This window comes from Siphateles boraxobius, unplaced genomic scaffold (genome assembly GCF_051911475.1).
Source record: "Siphateles boraxobius isolate OS27281-9 unplaced genomic scaffold, OSU_SipBor_1 25, whole genome shotgun sequence".
Lineage (NCBI taxonomy): Eukaryota > Metazoa > Chordata > Actinopteri > Cypriniformes > Leuciscidae > Siphateles > Siphateles boraxobius.
Genome location: NW_027508866.1, coordinates 5,068,240 through 5,086,096, shown reverse-complemented (window position 1 = coordinate 5,086,096; position 17,857 = coordinate 5,068,240). Strand labels below are relative to the sequence as shown.

The 17,857-nt window shown below is 39.9% G+C and overlaps 2 protein-coding genes across 4 annotated transcripts in view; one reads left to right on the top strand and one right to left on the bottom strand.

Annotated features, from left to right (window-relative positions):
- Positions 1 to 242: 242 nt before the first annotated feature.
- tubb2 (tubulin, beta 2A class IIa) lies at positions 243 to 9,422 on the top strand. The gene is made up of 4 exons (XM_077242133.1): positions 243 to 495; positions 969 to 1,077; positions 1,628 to 1,738; positions 7,917 to 9,422. Exons 1-4 carry the CDS (start codon positions 439 to 441, stop codon positions 8,987 to 8,989), a joined length of 1,350 nt encoding a protein of 449 aa, XP_077098248.1. The 5' UTR covers positions 243 to 438; the 3' UTR covers positions 8,990 to 9,422.
- Positions 9,423 to 11,505: 2,083 nt separating this feature from the next.
- ssx2ipa (synovial sarcoma, X breakpoint 2 interacting protein a) overlaps positions 11,506 to 17,857 on the bottom strand; it is a 45,785-nt gene continuing 39,433 nt past the window's right edge. For all 3 annotated transcript variants that reach the window (XM_077242130.1, XM_077242132.1, XM_077242131.1), the window contains exons 13-14: positions 17,593 to 17,743; positions 11,506 to 12,272 (exon numbers count right to left, since the gene is read on the bottom strand). In XM_077242130.1, the coding sequence (XP_077098245.1) occupies positions 12,161 to 12,272; positions 17,593 to 17,743 (263 nt within the window). In that variant the 3' untranslated portion in view covers positions 11,506 to 12,160. The remainder of the gene's footprint in view (positions 12,273 to 17,592; positions 17,744 to 17,857) is intronic.

Below are 17,857 nucleotides of genomic sequence, written 5' to 3'. Positions count from 1 at the left end.
TCTTCATTTTGAGTGTCTGGATCTATAGTAGCTTTACAGTCTCCATAAAGTGTCGCTGCCCTCTGCAGGATAGAATTGGGAGTAAACAAATACATATTCGTTTAGAATGTTGACTAGAAGCAAAACTAGGATTAGGCTACAACTTGTTTAGTAATTAACTAATTGGATATTATGTGGCAGGCGCGTGAGTTCTGTCGTAAGTGTTGACTCAGCATTTGGAACGCTCGAGTCGAACGCGTCACGGAGCACGAGTGACACGCGCACGCGCACGCGCTGCTGCAGCACTTCCACTGCATCAAACCCGTGGCTCGTGATTGGCTGAGAGCGAGTGAGCTAAAGCTGAGTGTGAAGAAGATCTCAGATCGAGAGACAGAGTCGCATCAGCTGCAGTGACACACACACAGCATCCTTCCAGCATTACACACACAGCTGAGCACGATGAGGGAGATCGTTCATATCCAGGCCGGCCAGTGCGGCAACCAGATCGGTGCCAAGGTAAGATTAGCCTACGTGTTCATATCTCTTAAGTTTTTCGTAGACTGTAATTTTACCTTCTATTGCAAAAGATGGAATGAAAAGAAAAGAATTGCTCACTTTGCTGTATGCATGAACACCCTGAAGGTGATTGTGTTAGTGGCATCATGTGTGTTGCATGGGTGTGGTGAGTGACCCACAGATCCTGTGCTGAGAGAACCGCAGTGTGCGTCATTCACAACGGCACATCTATTCAACACTAAACCTGCTTTATTATTACTAGTGTGTTCATTTCACAGCATTAATCCTGCTTTATCTTACTAGTGTGATCGTATCACAACTGCACATCTATTCACCACTAAACCGGCATTATCATCGTTAGTGTGCGTCATTCACAAAAGCACATCTATTCACCGCTAAACCTGCTTCATCATTAGCCTACTAGTGTGTTCATTTCAGAGCATTAAACCTGCGTTATCATCCCTGCGTTTCAGTTCTGGGAGGTGATCAGTGATGAACACGGCATTGATCCCACTGGCAGTTATCAAGGTGACAGTGAACTGCAGCTGGAGAGGATAAGTGTTTATTACAATGAGGCGTCTGGTAAGTCAGATATCTGCTTTTGCATGTATTTTTTGGGTCATGGGGTCCAGATGGTCAGTTTTCCCAGCTCTGGTCACCTGATCATAGACTGCAGCTGTCAGCTATTGACTATTTCAGAAGCCCGTCTGACCTGCTTCTTATAGGCTGCGTTACAGATTTTAACTCAGACATCAGATTGCGTTATTTAAAGATTGTGGGGTATTAGCACAATCATTCAGCAGCACCCAGATGTGTCTTTGTGTTCCTGGAGAGAAGAGTAGATCTGTAGCTGCGGATGTCAATAAAAGGGTGGAGCAGGGTATGAAGATGGAGGACGCTGCGGATTACCAGGGTCAGCATTTACTAGACAGGCATGAGATCAGGGAAGAGGGGGTATTCAATTATGCATATATTAAATGAATTTATATTTAAAAAAAGAATGCATTTAATGCACCTATTGTATTTCATTCATTTGAATAGATGCTCTAGATCTTGGTTTTAGGTTGGATTTTTTCTTTTTCTTTGTATATTCCATACTTTATCTTTACACCAAGCCTATTTTATTTCACAGGAAACAAATATGTCCCTCGTGCCATCCTGGTGGACCTGGAGCCTGGCACTATGGACTCGGTCCGCTCTGGCCCATTTGGACAAATCTTCAGGCCAGATAATTTTGTGTTTGGTATGTTTATTACATATTTGATTTTGAACATCTGTGAATTTACTAGATTCTACTTTGTTGCTTTAAAAAACAAAAATTCTACAGAATCCAGTGCTCTTTTTTTTTTTACGTAACAGAAGATGTTGAGCTCCAAAAGCACCATAATAGCAGAAAATACAATTTGTGTGCAAAATTTCACATCTTCTAAAGCTATAGAATAGATTTAAAGCTATATAAACCGGCTGAAATGTGCTTGTTATTCACTGAAAATCTTCCCCTCTGCCATACAAAAACACCTTGGAACTGCATGCAGTTGGTCCATGACGATTGTGTAATACATGGGTGGGGCTCAAGGCTCCTCCCTCTCTTTAGACGCAAATCTCTTCAGCTTCTACAAGAACATGAACACACTGAACAGCTGCTTTATAGCTGAATGGGGTTGCAATTATAACTGAAATTCTGATTACTGAAACTGAAGAAATTGGCCAAACCCCATTCCCACAATACCGTTCGTCATGTATTCCGAATTTCTTCTTTTACTCCTGAGAAAAAATTAAACAGAACGTTGGCGTTAGTATAACTGGGCTTTTACGCGCTCAACTGTGTGCAAGATGGAGAGGATGGTAAACATGACATCACTTCTCTTCTCTGATGACGAGGGCGGGGCAACCTGTCACTCACATGAGATCCACCAATACCAAACAACCACCATCCAATCAATTCCAGATAGACACAATCAAGCCCGCCCTACATTTGTAGGATCATGGGGGTTTTTTTGTTGGTAGATTTAGAGAATATCATAAGTGTTTATGGTTACACTTTATTTTAAGGTGTCATTGTTAGTGTAATTATAAATTTAAGCACTGAGTATTATTAAGCAAATACATGTACTTACTATAGGGTTACATGTCCTTACCATAGTAATAACAGTAATATGTAGCAAGGACACTATAAAATAAAGTGTTGCCTTGTTTATTAGTACCGTTTTTTATTTGGACCCTGAAATGGTGATGCATGATGAAAGTCCTGACTCCTGAATTGCCGGATTACACTTTAAACTGTTCAAGTATTTGGCGTTAATTTAAGTAAATAATGTAATGAAATATGAAAAGAAAAGAAAACATACATAGGCATGCATATATATATATTATTGTATATATATATATATATATATATATATATATATATATATATATATATATATATATATATATATATATATATATATATATATATACATACATACATAATATATATAAATTTATAATATAAAAATATATATAAAAATTTTATATATATAAAATAAAAATATATATATATATGGTTCAAATGTTCACTTATATCTTACCTTGATGCGATTTTGTAGGCTAGTGTATTCTTTTTATTATGTACATAAATGGACCATGGTGAATATATTTACACAGGTTTTAAACCCTTTTTGAATATAAAACCCAGTTGAATATAAAAAAGTGCAGTTCAAATGTTTCTCCCGCTCGTCATCCTTAGCTGTCACATTTGCTAGGCGACTAGAACAATCGTCTGTCATTTTTTTTTAAATAAAAATGCTGTTGTCACCGGCACGCAATGACTTATGGGGTAGGATAGGCCGCTAAGGATCCATTTATGTATCCTTTCTTTCACGGGGAAACAAAGGGTGCATTTGGCTTCGCTTTTGAATCAGGGTAGCCTTCGTCGCGCCGTGATGACGCAACTGGCCTTCAAATGCGGCCAATCAGCCTTCAAATACAGCGTTCGGAGGATGCAGCCTTCACATTGGGACACAGCTACAGTCGTAGAGCCCAAACATGACTATCTGGGGCTCAGGTCAGGAAGCAGACAGACTGGCTAAACCGACCGTCTGCTAGCTGTCTCATGTCACTGAGGTCAGATAAATCCCATCACATAGAGCCTCTTTCACCTAGATATCATCATATAGAGACTGTGTCTGTTCCCCGAATTAGGAAATACAAAAAACTCCTAAAACAATTTAAGGGTAAAAATTGAATTGATGTTCATCGCATAAAAACAGATTTAATACAGATGAACACATGATTAAGCTCGGGTTGCTGAATATTCAATCCCTTACTTCAAAAGCACTTATCATTAATTATGTGATTACAGATTATAACCTAGATGTGCTGTTTGACATAAATCTGGCTAAAACCAGACGATTACATTACTTTAAATGAGTCCACCCGCCATGATTACTGTTATAAATATGAACCTCGTCTGAAAGGCAAAGGTGTTGCTGTAATTTATAGTAATAATTTCAGAATTACTGAGAAGTCTAGTTTCAGATATAATTCTTTTGAAGTGTTGGTGCTTAATGTAACAATATCTAGTGTAAATGATAAATCACATTTAAGATTTGTGCTAGCTTCTGTATACAGGCCACCATACAGACTTTATCAAAGAATTTGCTGACTTTCTATCAGAGTTAATTCTGGCTGCTGATAAAGTCCTAATTTTTGGTGATTTTAATATACATGTAGATAACGGAAAAGATGCCTTGGGATTGGCATTTTAAGACATTCTTAACTCTATTGGAGTTTGACAAGTGTCAGGACCTCATTGTCGTAATCATACTCTAGATCTAATCAGTGATGGAATCATGGAATAGATGTTGATGCTGTTGAAATTCTGCAGCAGAGCGATGACATCTCAGATCTTTATCTAGTCTTGTGTAAATTTCATTTAGCCAAGGCTGCAAAGCCGACTCCGTGTTACAAATATGTTAGACCTACCACTTCTGCCACTAAAGATTGCTTTATTAATAATATTCCTGATCAGTTTCATCTCCTCAGCATCCCAGAAAGATTAGAAAGAACTCGATATTGCAACAGAAACTTTTGACTCTCTCTTTTCCAGCACTTTAGACACAGTTGCTCCTTTGCGCTTAAAGACGATTAAAGAAAATAGTGCAACACTGTGGTACAACGAGCACACTCGGGCCCTTGAGAGCAGCCAGCAAAAAAGAGTGCAACTGGAAGAAAACAAATTTAAAGTTTTTGGCATTTCATAGAGAGAGAGCACGATTGCGTACTGAAAGCCCTTAAAAATTGCTAGATCTGCTTATTTTTCTACTCTCTTAGAAGAAAACAAACAAAACCATAGGTCTTTATTTTAAACAGTGGCTAAATTAACGAGAAATAAAGGTTTGCTTTGCTTTTGGGGGGTGTAACTTTGCTTTTCATTTATTACTTAAAGCTCACTTGAAGTTATTCGATAGCTACTACATCAAAAACTACTAGCCTAACTGATAAAGTTCACACATTATTTAAAACAAGTGAACAGTAAGTAATAAAAGAAGAACAAATAAACAAATTACAAGCAGAGATTAATACTAAATAACAAAGTTACAAAGTCTAACAGTAGTATTCAGGTACAGAAATGAATAATTAAACCTAAATGTAAAATAAAACAACAAAATACAGCTTTAACAAAGATGAAACTATTTAATTTCTACAATGAACAATGTGTTATTAATATTAATGTCACAGACAACAGTATATATATATATATATATATATATATATATATATATATATATAATTCAGGATTTAGACCGTACCATAGTACTGAGACAGCTCTCATTAGTCACAAATTATTTGCTCTTATCATCCGATCGTGGTTGTGTGGTCTATTAGTGTTACTCGATCTTAGTGCTGCATTTGATACTATTGACCACAACATTCTTTAAAGAAATTATGAAAAAATTGTTAGCATTCGTGGAATTGCATTAGCATGGTTTAAATCATACTTATCTCACCGTTATTAGTTGGTGGTAGCAAATGAAGAGATTTCATATCAATCATAAGTTCAGTATGGAGTACCACAAGGCTCAGTATAAGGACCGTTGCTGTTAACTCTGTACATGCTACCCTTAGGAGATATCATTAGGAGGCATGGCATTAGTTTTCACTGTTATGCTGATGATACTCAGCTCTATATTTCTATACGCCCTGACGGAACTTACCAATTCACAAAATGAACGGAATGCATAGCTGATATAAAAACTGGATGACTAGTAATTTCCTTCTACTTAATTCTGAAAAAATTTTGATTCTAATAATTATTTTTTAAATATTGCTGATTACTTACAAAGCACTAAATGGTTTAGTTCCCCAGTACTTTAGCGAGCTCTTAATGCATTATAGTCCTTCACGTCTATTGCGATCTAAAAATTTCGGCCAGTTGATAATACCTAGAATATCAAAATAGACTGCTGGCGGTAGATCCTTTTCCTATTTAGCACTAAGACTAAAAACTCTTCCTAACTAAAAAGTCTTCCTAACATTGTCCGGACAGCAGACACACTCTGTCAGTTTAAATCTAGACTAAAAACACATCTGACCTACATAAATTGACCTAGCATACACATAACACATTATCAACTTCTATAATTCACTGTTAGGCTGCATAGATTAGGTCAGACGGAACCGGGAACGCTTATCCAGACCTGATGAAGGAACTGTGCCTGCCTGGACACGACGACAACGCAGTCCTGAAATGTCAACTATTCTCTCCCCTGTGAAGGTCTCCTTCCCTTTATCTTTGTACTGATAAAACGTTGTCAAAATAATTCCGGTTCATACATGGATACGCGAAAGCGACAAATTCTGTATTATGAATTTAAGGCCAGACAAGTAATTTGTTGAGGTAAATTTGTAAAGAATGACTACACGCCTGCGCACATATATATTCAAACGCGCATACCTATGGACTGAACATGTAATACCCATGTGCACGTCGTCAGGATTTTCACAGATTTGTGTTTTTGAAGTTTTATGCGGATATAACTTTATTCTTTTTTTTTTATTCAACGCTTGCACCTTGGAACCTATTTCAAGGTTTGCGTTCTCGAGACACCAGGCACTGTTGTTGTGCCGATGAGCGGCCGGAACGCATTAAGGGTTTTCTGTTAGAACGGTGTCGTGTTAGCGGCCCCTAAGTTAATAAATAATTTTCTTTGCAATGGAAGAGAAACAATCAAAACTAACTTTAGCTGGACAATAACTTTATTCTAAAGCCGCTGTAAAGCCAAAACAATCTCTGTTTCTTATCATCACTGTAAAGCTGTTGCAAAGCAGTCTTATTTTTTTTAAAGCGCTATATAAATGAAGGTGACTTGACATGACCTTCCGCACTATGCTGATGTTAAACTGGTATATATAGGGGAAAACTGTGATCTAAATAGTGACCTACATTTCCATCTATTCCTCACACAGGTATATAATGTCATATGGCAGGGGTTCTCAACTTTAGCCCTGGCGGATCACTTTCCTGCAGAGTTTAGCTCCAACCCTGATCAAACTCAGTTGTCTGTAGCTTTCTAGTAATTTTTAGGACCTTGATGAGCATGTTCAGGCGAGTTTGAGTAGGGCTGGACCCAAGCTCTGCAGGAAAGTGGCAAATGTTGAGAATATTATATGGACTATTTTTATGGTGCTGTTCTTATCAAAGCTCAACAGCCCACCCTTATACCCATACTGAAAAACACTACACTGGGGTATATTTTGTGTTCCACAGAAGGAAAAGTCAACAGCATGAGGGCGAGTAAATAATGACATTTAAAGCCGGGTGCACGGTGTGCGATTTTTAGCCACAGCGATTTTGGCCACCTGAGACTAATTTTGCAAATCCTTAAAGATTCCTCTGTCCTAGGCTAAAATCTGAAATCTTTTTGATCCTTAGTTTGACATGTTCACCGGCAGCCGATTAATCAAATTTTACCTCTGACAAAATTCTGGCAGTGTCAGAAGATTGGACTCATAGTCCTGCAGTGTGACTTCTCCTACAACGACGGTCAAATTGTCTTTGTTTTTAAAGAAAAGCAGTGACAAAGTAACGTTAGAGATTTCTTTGTAGCCACCATTTCAATCCAGCGTGTAATGCAGCTCATAGTCACAGAACATGTCATCGATTGATGTAAAACTCCGGACGAGTTTTCTTACGTGCGTTTGTTTTCAACTCCTCTTGACTGTCATCCAGTCTGATATTAATATCAACTGAGATATTACAGTGTGACATGACTTACAGTGAGGATCAGGTTTTTACAGTCTGACAAGAAACAATCAAAAAGGACTATTATAAAATTGCACATTGTGCACCCCGCTTAATTTTTGGTTCAGCTAACCCAGTACTTGAAGTGATATTGATTTGATCAAGTTAAAAATGGGACACATGGGCTTTCTTTCAGGTCAAAGCGGAGCTGGGAACAATTGGGCCAAAGGCCACTACACAGAGGGAGCGGAGTTGGTGGACTCAGTGCTGGACGTGGTGAGGAAGGAGTCCGAGAACTGCGACTGCCTGCAGGGCTTCCAGCTCACGCACTCCCTGGGGGGGGGCACCGGCTCCGGCATGGGCACTCTCCTCATCAGCAAGATTCGCGAGGAGTATCCCGACCGGATCATGAACACTTTCAGCGTCATGCCTTCACCCAAAGTGTCTGACACAGTGGTGGAGCCCTACAACGCGACACTCTCTGTGCATCAACTGGTGGAGAACACCGACGAGACCTTCTGCATTGACAACGAAGCACTCTACGATATTTGCTTTCGCACTCTTAAACTCACCACTCCTACTTACGGCGACCTGAACCACCTTGTTTCGGCGACCATGAGTGGCGTCACCACTTGCCTGCGATTCCCCGGTCAACTTAACGCCGACTTACGCAAGCTGGCCGTCAACATGGTGCCCTTCCCTCGCCTCCACTTCTTCATGCCTGGTTTCGCTCCTCTGACAAGTCGTGGAAGCCAGCAGTATCGTGCCCTTTCAGTTCCAGAGCTCACGCAGCAGATGTTCGATGCCAAGAACATGATGGCGGCCTGCGACCCACGCCACGGACGATACCTCACAGTCGCCGCCATCTTCCGTGGACGCATGTCCATGAAGGAGGTGGACGAGCAGATGCTGAGCGTTCAGAACAAGAACAGTAGCTACTTCGTGGAATGGATCCCAAATAACGTCAAGACCGCAGTCTGCGACATCCCACCCCGCGGGCTCAAAATGTCCGCCACATTCATCGGCAACAGCACGGCCATTCAAGAACTGTTCCGCAGGATTTCAGAGCAGTTCACCGCCATGTTCAGACGCAAGGCTTTCCTGCACTGGTACACTGGCGAGGGAATGGACGAGATGGAGTTCACAGAGGCCGAGAGCAACATGAACGACCTGGTCTCCGAGTATCAGCAGTACCAAGACGCCACTGCAGATGAAGTGGGCGAGTATGAGGAAGACGATCTTGAAGAGGAGGAGGACGCTCGCCATTGAGTCAGCTCCTGAAGTGATGCTCTCTGCAGAGCCAGATGCGTCCAGTAATGGGTGGAACTTGATCTAGTCCAGCTTCACCGAATTTAGTTTAGGGATAGGGTTAGGGTGTGGCTGGACCTTCAAGCTCCACCCTTTATGTCCAGAGAGCAGCCTTTCCAAACAGCTGATAGCCATGTGGTTTACCATGTAGTTTTCAAAACCTTTGCATCTAGTTTATCTAAAAAAATTCCATAGCAATGCAAACAGTGCCGCTACATCATAATTCAAAAGGTGCTATTGTGTTTAATTGATGTTCAGAAAAGATACAAGTGAACAGTCATTCAGTGAACAGCGATCAGTCCATCTTAGGTAAACTTGCGATATGTTTTGTAACATGCTTCAAACTGCAGTTGCCATGTTAAAAAAATTAATAAACTGGTCACTAATAAAAAAATACTCAGTCTCTTGTAAAAAATTTTTCGATTCAAGTTTACACATTCATTCATTGCTCTCATTTGTGATACTCAAATATAACAAATTCAACTCAAATAATTTACAGAAAAATGGTTTTACCGGTTTAGACAGAAAAAAACAGTGTCACAACAGGGGGTGTCCAGTCCTGCTACTCTAGGGACACTTTCCGGCAAAGTTTAGCTCCAGCTCACCTGCCTGGAAGTTTCTAGTGATCCAGAAAACCTTGATTAGCTGGTTCAGCTGTATTTGTTTGGGGCTAGAACTAAAGTGCTTGGCATGGTAATGGGATTGACAGTGAAAATGTTGGTCTTGGCAGAATAGTGCTGCTACTGCTAATACTTACACCTGTTTACTGTGAGCAAGCAAGACATGCTGTTGCTGTACAAGATCTAAACAGGTGGAGCTGGGGAAGGTGGAGGGTTTCTGAAAGCACACTGCAACAGCAAATGCTGACCAGTTTTTGAAGGTTTAGCTGCGAGCTCATTGGCTACTGATATAGGAGAACCAATCAGCTGTGTCTATAGAGAATACTATGATTGACTGCACCATCTAGAGTTTCATGACAAAACTTTATTTATACTTTTTTTTAACTTGGTTCAGGTCCATTTTTATGCAGCATAATATGCAGAACTACCCGTTTGTTGACCAATTGCAAAAGGGGGGAGTTTAATGGGAAAGCTCTCTTAATACATGCACACACCTTTATACATTCAACTAGTTATGAGTTTCCCTGTTTACTGGAACAAAGTAGCAGTTTTTGGTCAAAATGAAACTTTACCACCGCATTAGAAAATTTCCAAGTGATAAAGGCGAGGATTAAAATACACTATGACTTTTACCCAGATTTTTTGACCCATTTACAGTATGGACGAGTCCAAGGTAGAACCATTCTAACCAGTCTAAATTGACAGATTTCAAAGAAAATCTCAGTTTATGTTGGATAATTTTTTTTTTAGCTCTAGACTATGGCTGCATTCACATTGCACGGTTTAAGTGACCCAATTCCCACTTTTTCATCCCATGTAGCACTGATCGGATATGGCCTATGAACGTGTAAGCAGGAAATTAGCTGTGTACCAATTGAAGCTGCACAAAGGACACAAAGGTAAACCGAAAATTTGGTCCAACCTATGGAGGATTGCTATTGTCGTGACAGCTGACGAGCACCAGTAACGTTTGTACTGGAAAGTTCAATTCAGCCGTCTGAACACAAAACAAGGTTTGTTTATTTGGTCCATTTATGCACACAAGAGTATAATCTCTTATGAAATTCTATAAAATTGCATCTTAGTAAGACAAATAAAAAAAATGTAAACACTTCTTTAAACAAGTTTTTTTTCCACATTTGGATCATTAGATCTTAGAGTAAGTTGAAACTTCCTAAAAGTGTAATCTGGCATTTTCTCTTAAATGAAAAAAAAAAAGCTGTCATCACCAGCTCACGATGAATCTTGGGATAGTCTTCCCTGTAAAGCATCCACTCATTCTGTCCTTCTTGGCCCAGGAAACAAAGGATGCATTTGTAGGCCTCATTTAAAGGAGCCATTGAATTGGGTCAGTCTTCATCACGCCACTGTGACGCACTCGGCCTGGGAACGCAGCCTTCGAGGGACGCGGACTCAGAATTTGGACACAGCTATTGTTTTCATGTTATGCTTCTCATAGCAACAAGGCACATGCTTCTGCAGGAGATTGTGGTTCACTTAGGCCCGGTTTACATCGGATCAACCAAAATGCATCTTAATACCAGATCACATGACGATGAGAGACACATTCCTGTTTACATCTTTTGTTTTAATCCGTCTCTTTTATCATTACCTGTTACCATTGACAAAGTCGCCAAAATCTGTTCAGATTTTAAAAGTTGTGTAGTGAATTTCAGCATTTAACCGGTTGTTGACAGTATTGTGAAAATTGAGCGTTGTACGGATCTGAATGTGCTCGGCTCGACTGCTGTGTGGCCTTGCATATGTCAGCAGTGTCTTATTGTAAGACCAGTAACATGCATTAAGAAAAACAACAGTCAATATCCATTTCACGCTAACTTTAAAAACACAAAGATCTTTTTTTTCATCTCTTTCAAACTTTATTGCATTGAAGTGAAGAAATCAGTCTTCAAATGTGTAAACATGGATTCTACAAGTATTTTAAACACTACTAAAGACATACTTGATTTTTCTCAATATAAATATTCAACATTCAAGTGGAATTTTTTTTTACTAAAAACCCATTTCATGTTTTGCATTAAAAGCGATGCAATGAATGCATAGTACTTAACATCACTCAATTATGATAAAAGTACAAAACTGAGCAATTCTAAATGTGAAATCCAGCCCAAGACGAGATTGTTACAGCAACAATATAAATGGCAAATCAATATCCATTTATATTAATATTTAAAAGCTACATCAAACATTGCTCCTCTTAAAAGTGCTTTATGAACTAAAGTAACATTCACAGCGCGCACAAACATCACACAATCTGACTGTTGCATTCTTAAATTATTCTTGTTATTACTACAATACAAAAAACACATTGGCCAATTTACGTTTATCATTATGAGATTCAGAAGTGGTAAAAGATGGTCTCGGAGATCAATTTGATCCAGCTAAGCACACCACCTGTTCTATTCAACCCTAAAGCACATCAGAGGAGCAGCAGGTGATGGGGAGGAACAGTGGCGTGTGTCTTCTGTAGTGTAACACTGAGGTACCGTCGTCAGATGGGGCCGCTCTCATCTCGGACCAGTGCGATGACGCTGCAGTCTGTAGAGCAACTGCGCAGGCGTGCCTTGGTCAACATCTCCGCGCTCGGACACTTCCCGTGGCCTCTGCAGGACACAGAAAACACATGTGCGGTTACAGGGGATACTCACTCACTCACTCACTCAGACAACATTTCTCCTACACCATCATATATTCTCCAAACCCGTCATTTGGTCCAGTCCCAGTTCACACACTTGAGAGCACATGTACGCGACATGAAGTGAGTGTCTGTCTCGGGCCTGAAAACACCAAAGCTCATTATGAAAGGACACACACTCTCTCTATCACTTCAGAGCAGTATTTGAAACCAAGCGTATCCCATCACTCTCCATGTTCAGGAACTCCTGTGCCTCCAACACACAATATTTCAAGGACAACTTTCTAGTGTGCATTAAAGTAATTATGATTTAACACATAATTTATTTGTATAATGTAGTGTTGCACAATATATTGCTGTAGAGATGTGCATTTTGTAGGGCTGTACAACGATTAATTGTATCCAAAATAAAAGTTTGTTTACATAAATATGTACATGTGTTACTGTAAATGCATATATATTAAGAAATATTTGCCATATTATATATATATACACAAAATAATACACACAAATTATGTGTAAACAAACCGTTATTTTGGATGCGATTAATCATTGCACAGCCCTAGTATTTTGTATCACTTAATTGGATGCACCATAATTCAATTGTGTTGTTACATTAGAACTACTGAACACGTCCAGAAGTTTATTTGAACTTTATCAGCGTTTTAAGTTGCCAGGCAGCGACCGCATTTTTGATCATATTCACAAAATGTATGGCCCTCCGGGTACTTAATGAATATGTAAGCAGTGAACATCAAGAGAAAGAGCCTCTACTTTTAAACAAAATACATTTTATTCTAGCTTCAGTCATCGTTTTTTAAATCAACACTTGAATGTGGGTGAGTTTCATTTAAAAAAACATAAGACTTAAAAGTGCAAAGTATTGATCAAAAGGTCTAAAACAGTGTTGTAAATGTTTTTACAGAGCTTTAAGTGTGTCCTGTAGTTTGGTTTATTATTTTATTTAAAAAAAAATCCATCAATCAATTATAAAATGTAACATTACTTCAAGAGTTAGAAAGTTAGGCGTGTAGAACAGAATGTACTCGGCTGATTAGGGTTGTGTATCGTTTGGGTTTTTTCGATACCGGTGCCAAATCGATACTTTAAAAAAAAGAGAGCCTCAAAACGATGGTGAATGACATTAAATAATGGCGTTTTCTTATCTAAAAAAAAAAAATTCTTAAAATTGAATGTATTTACAATTTTAATATAAGTAGTCTAAATACAAAACGCAACAAATTTACATAAATTCACAATAAAACCTAAGCCACCTAACCCAAATACAATAATTTAACACTAAATAACACTACAGTACTAATAACAGCAAAGTAGTCTGTATTCGGTATGCTACAAACCAGCTTCAAATTTCAGCAATTCTTTTCACGTTTTTCCTTCTCCGGCTATATACGACACCTCTCCTGACTTATTGCACGTCCTGCACAAGGTGAGCGGTATTTTAGGACGCATTACCTTGAAAGCCGTGACGTGAAACCCCACGTGGAAGAAGAACGCTGCCATTTACAACTGAGACGATGAGCGTTCACCAGGATCAACTGAGTGCTGGATTTCAAAAGTACGTGAGGTTCACGGCTCTATTCCTGCAGTAAACTTGCATCTTAAATGAATAATTGATTAGATGTACGCTGGTCTGTTATTGTATGGACATCGACTTTACATTTTCACACGCGGAACAAAACGAATTGGTTGCGTTCCATGTCCGTCAGTCCTTGGCTGATACTTTTATTCTTAAATACATGTAAGTGAATGTGTTTTGTCATTTAAGAAACCTTTATAATGATCATGATTCATGTTCGTTGATCTATAACGCACAATGTGCGCCATGTTAGTACGCACCACAGTTCAGAGAATTGTATATGTCAGGCTACATCATCAATTCATCCTCTTCTCCCGAAATACATGAAAGTGGCCAGTGAAGTGTGAGAAGAAGAGAGTAAATTTTATAGTTACCAACATAATGTGCATCTAAACACATCATCCATTTATAACTGAAAGGATTGTTATTACCGCTTCCATAGACATCAGTGTGTATTTTACAAACTATAAATGTTGTTTTGCTAGTACTTGTGTTTTTAAATGTCTGAAACCAAAAATAAACCTTATGTGGTTGAAAACACTGAATAGTTGTAATATAATATGACAGCGTCGTCAAAGGGTTGACTAGCGATCACATGCGGTGATGATGCGTGTGTCCATGTCGGAGAACCAGTGGGCAGCTGAGGCATTTAAGTGGCACCGAAATCCGCGTTTTGATTCGGTCCGGTTACATACTGGTTACTGTATCCATATCGGTGTCCGGTTTCCGTACCCAACCCTGCTGTTGATGTGTTGAAACCAGTGGAAGCTTTGAGATCCTGGCTAAACAATATCAAAGATTTAGTCTATTATAGTCTAATGACATACTGAGTAATCAAATTTCTAACCTCTTGCATTTTTTAAATGATTTTGAGATCTAAATCTGCTCTAACAGTGACAGAGGGCGAAGTGGGGGCTTGTTTTGCACAGATTGAACCAATCACAGTGAAGGAAAACGATCATGCGTAACAGGTCATGTTATTCTTACCGCTGTATACAGCTATCCGATAAAAAACTGATGTACTTTTCTTTCTGGGAGAGATTCCCTGAGAATTGCTCGAGGACTCTCCCGGCCGTGATTAAATCATCCGTCTGGTTATTACTGCGCAGCAAGTTAGTTAGTGGAGAAAGTTAACAGATTAGTGAGACACTAAAGACCTTATTCCCGAGTGATTGAGTCGAACGTCGTCTCGCTGCTTTTGACTCCGTGTGAGACTCTTAGACGGGGTTAGATGCGGTCAGGTGACTCTAATGCGGTCAGAAAAGCTACTCTTAGGAGTCCACAAACCCCAGGAACCGGAGTATAATTGTGCAGGAGTCAGGGACACTTGGTTCAACTTAAGTCAGGTTCTTACGGGAAAATCTACCACAGTCCCATTGGGAAATCTATCACAGTCCCATTGGGAAAACTACCACAGTCCCATTGGGAAAACTACCACAGTCCCATTGGGAAATCTACCACAGTCCCATTGGGAAAACTACCACAGTCCCATTGGGAAAACTACCACAGTCCCATTGGGAAAACTACCACAGTCCCATTGGGAAATCTACCACAGTCCCATTGGGAAATCTACCACAGTCCCATTGGGAAAACTACCACAGTCCCATTGGGAAATCTACCACAGTCCCATTGGGAAATCTACCACAGTACCATTGGGAAATCTACCACAGTCCCATTGGGAAATCTACCACAGTACCATTGGGAAATCTACCACAGTCCCATTGGGAAAACTACCACAGTCCCATTGGGAAAACTACCACAATCCCATTGGGAAATCTACCACAGTCCCATTGGGAAAACTACCACAGTCCCATTGGGAAAACTACCACAGTCCCATTGGGAAATCTACCACAGTCCCATTGGGAAAACTACCACAGTCCCATTGGGAAATCTACCACAGTCCCATTGGGAAAACTACCACAGTCCCATTGGGAAAACTACCACAGTCCCATTGGGAAAACTACCACAGTCCCATTGGGAAATCTACCACAGTCCCATTGGGAAATCTACCACAGTACCATTGGGAAATCTACCACAGTCCCATTGGGAAATCTACCACAGTCCCATTGGGAAATCTACCACAGTCCCATTGGGAAAACTACCACAGTCCCATTGGGAAAACTAAAGTTCTACAAACACTTGGGGTTTTCATGACCTCGTCTTCTAGCCGAATCCCAGAAAACGTCATGTAAAGTAGACAAGTTAGCAAGAGCAATCAAAGACTGCAAGTGTGGCTATAGGGACTGGACCTTCAGAAGACTTCAGTAGCCATCTGGACTATTTTACAAGGCTTTGACATTGTGTTAGTTCATTGTGACCATGTTTTTCAAGCTCCAAAATGATGACAGAGCTTAAAGACATCAATAAAGATCAGTCCCTCTAGAAAAACGCGGAGTTTTTTTTGTGATTGTTGCGGGCAAAAATCCTTGATTATGCGGCACATTTTCTTCAAAAATGCGATGGAATATGCGGGATATTTATGCAATTTTATGCGATGAAACTGCGGGAACTTGCAAAAACTGTTTGATGAAAAAAAAAAAAAGATATTTCCTAACACCCTGTTCTCACTAGGCTACTACCTTAATGTAAGGATCATTTCTTATACTTCCTATGATAAGCAAGCACACTACATCACAGAAAGTGCTGGGAATATTTAAGTTCTCATATTTTTTTTTATTTCAGACCTTAATAAACACATGGTGTTAAACACAAACTTACAAAACATACAAAAATGATTTGCGGGCTTCATCATGGCTTCTTCGCGGGGTTTGCAGCTTTTTGATGATGTTCACGTCGCGTAATTACGTAACCTCATAACGTTCCCATGCCAACAGGGGGAAATGGCTGCTCTTGTGTGAAGCTTTCAACTTTCTGCTAAGATATGCGTCTTTTAAAATGCGGGGATTATGAAATCATGCAAGCCCCGCATATTTTGCGCGAAAATCTGCAATTTATGCGGCGAAAGTGCGCTGTATTTGAAAAAATGCGACCCCGCATGAATATGCGGACTTTGGCTGATTATGCACTAAATCATGAGATCGCATAGTCGCATTTTTCTGGAGGGACTGAAAGATTTCTTTAAAGGGGACCTATTAAGCCCCTTCTCACAAGACATTACACAAGTCTCAGGTGTCCACAGAGTGTGTCTGACGTTTCAGCTCAAAATAACCCACAGATCATTTATTATAACTTGACAAATTTTTTACCTATTTAGGTATAATTTTGTGTCCCTTTAAATGCAAATGAGCTGCTTTCCAGAAGAGGGCGTAGCCTTTACAGCTCGTGCTTCAGATACTCCAGCAACAACAACACTGGAGAATGTCACGCAGCCAAAATGTCAGAAACTGTCAGTAGCGTGTTGAAACTGGAGTCGGACACTGATTAAAAAAGTTACAACTTTTAAAATACAACTGGGCATTTCTGAATGGTTAGTGGATTAAAATGTATGTAGTTGTTGTGGATCCAAGCTAACAGGGCAGATGGTCAGCAGTCGTGGGCTCTTATATAAGAGGGGGTGGGGGAACCTGGAACCCCTCGTTTGGGTTAAGATTCATGGGGATTATTAAAAAAAGGAGTGGGTGGATTTTTACCATTATTGACAGGTGTGCGTTTACTGTGTGTAAAGAACCAGTGTTCAAACACCTTACAAAAGTGTATTTTGCACAATAGGTGGCCTTTAAAGCACAAGTACCTGGTCTCTGGAGTGAGGTGTAGCGTGCGGTACAGGTCAGCAGTGGAGGGCATCTTCACCGGCACAGATTTAGGGGTGGAGAACGCGCTGTAGGACAGGGATCTGGTCTGGAGGGGTGGAGTGGGCTGCAGTTTGGCCTCAGGTTCAGCACCTAAAGACAGGTGGATTCAAAATTATCCTAAATGAAGAAACTTGAGGAGCTGTTGGCGCATGTGAAGCCGTAGGTCATTCTCGCAATCAATCATTTGTTCATCACCGCAGAGGA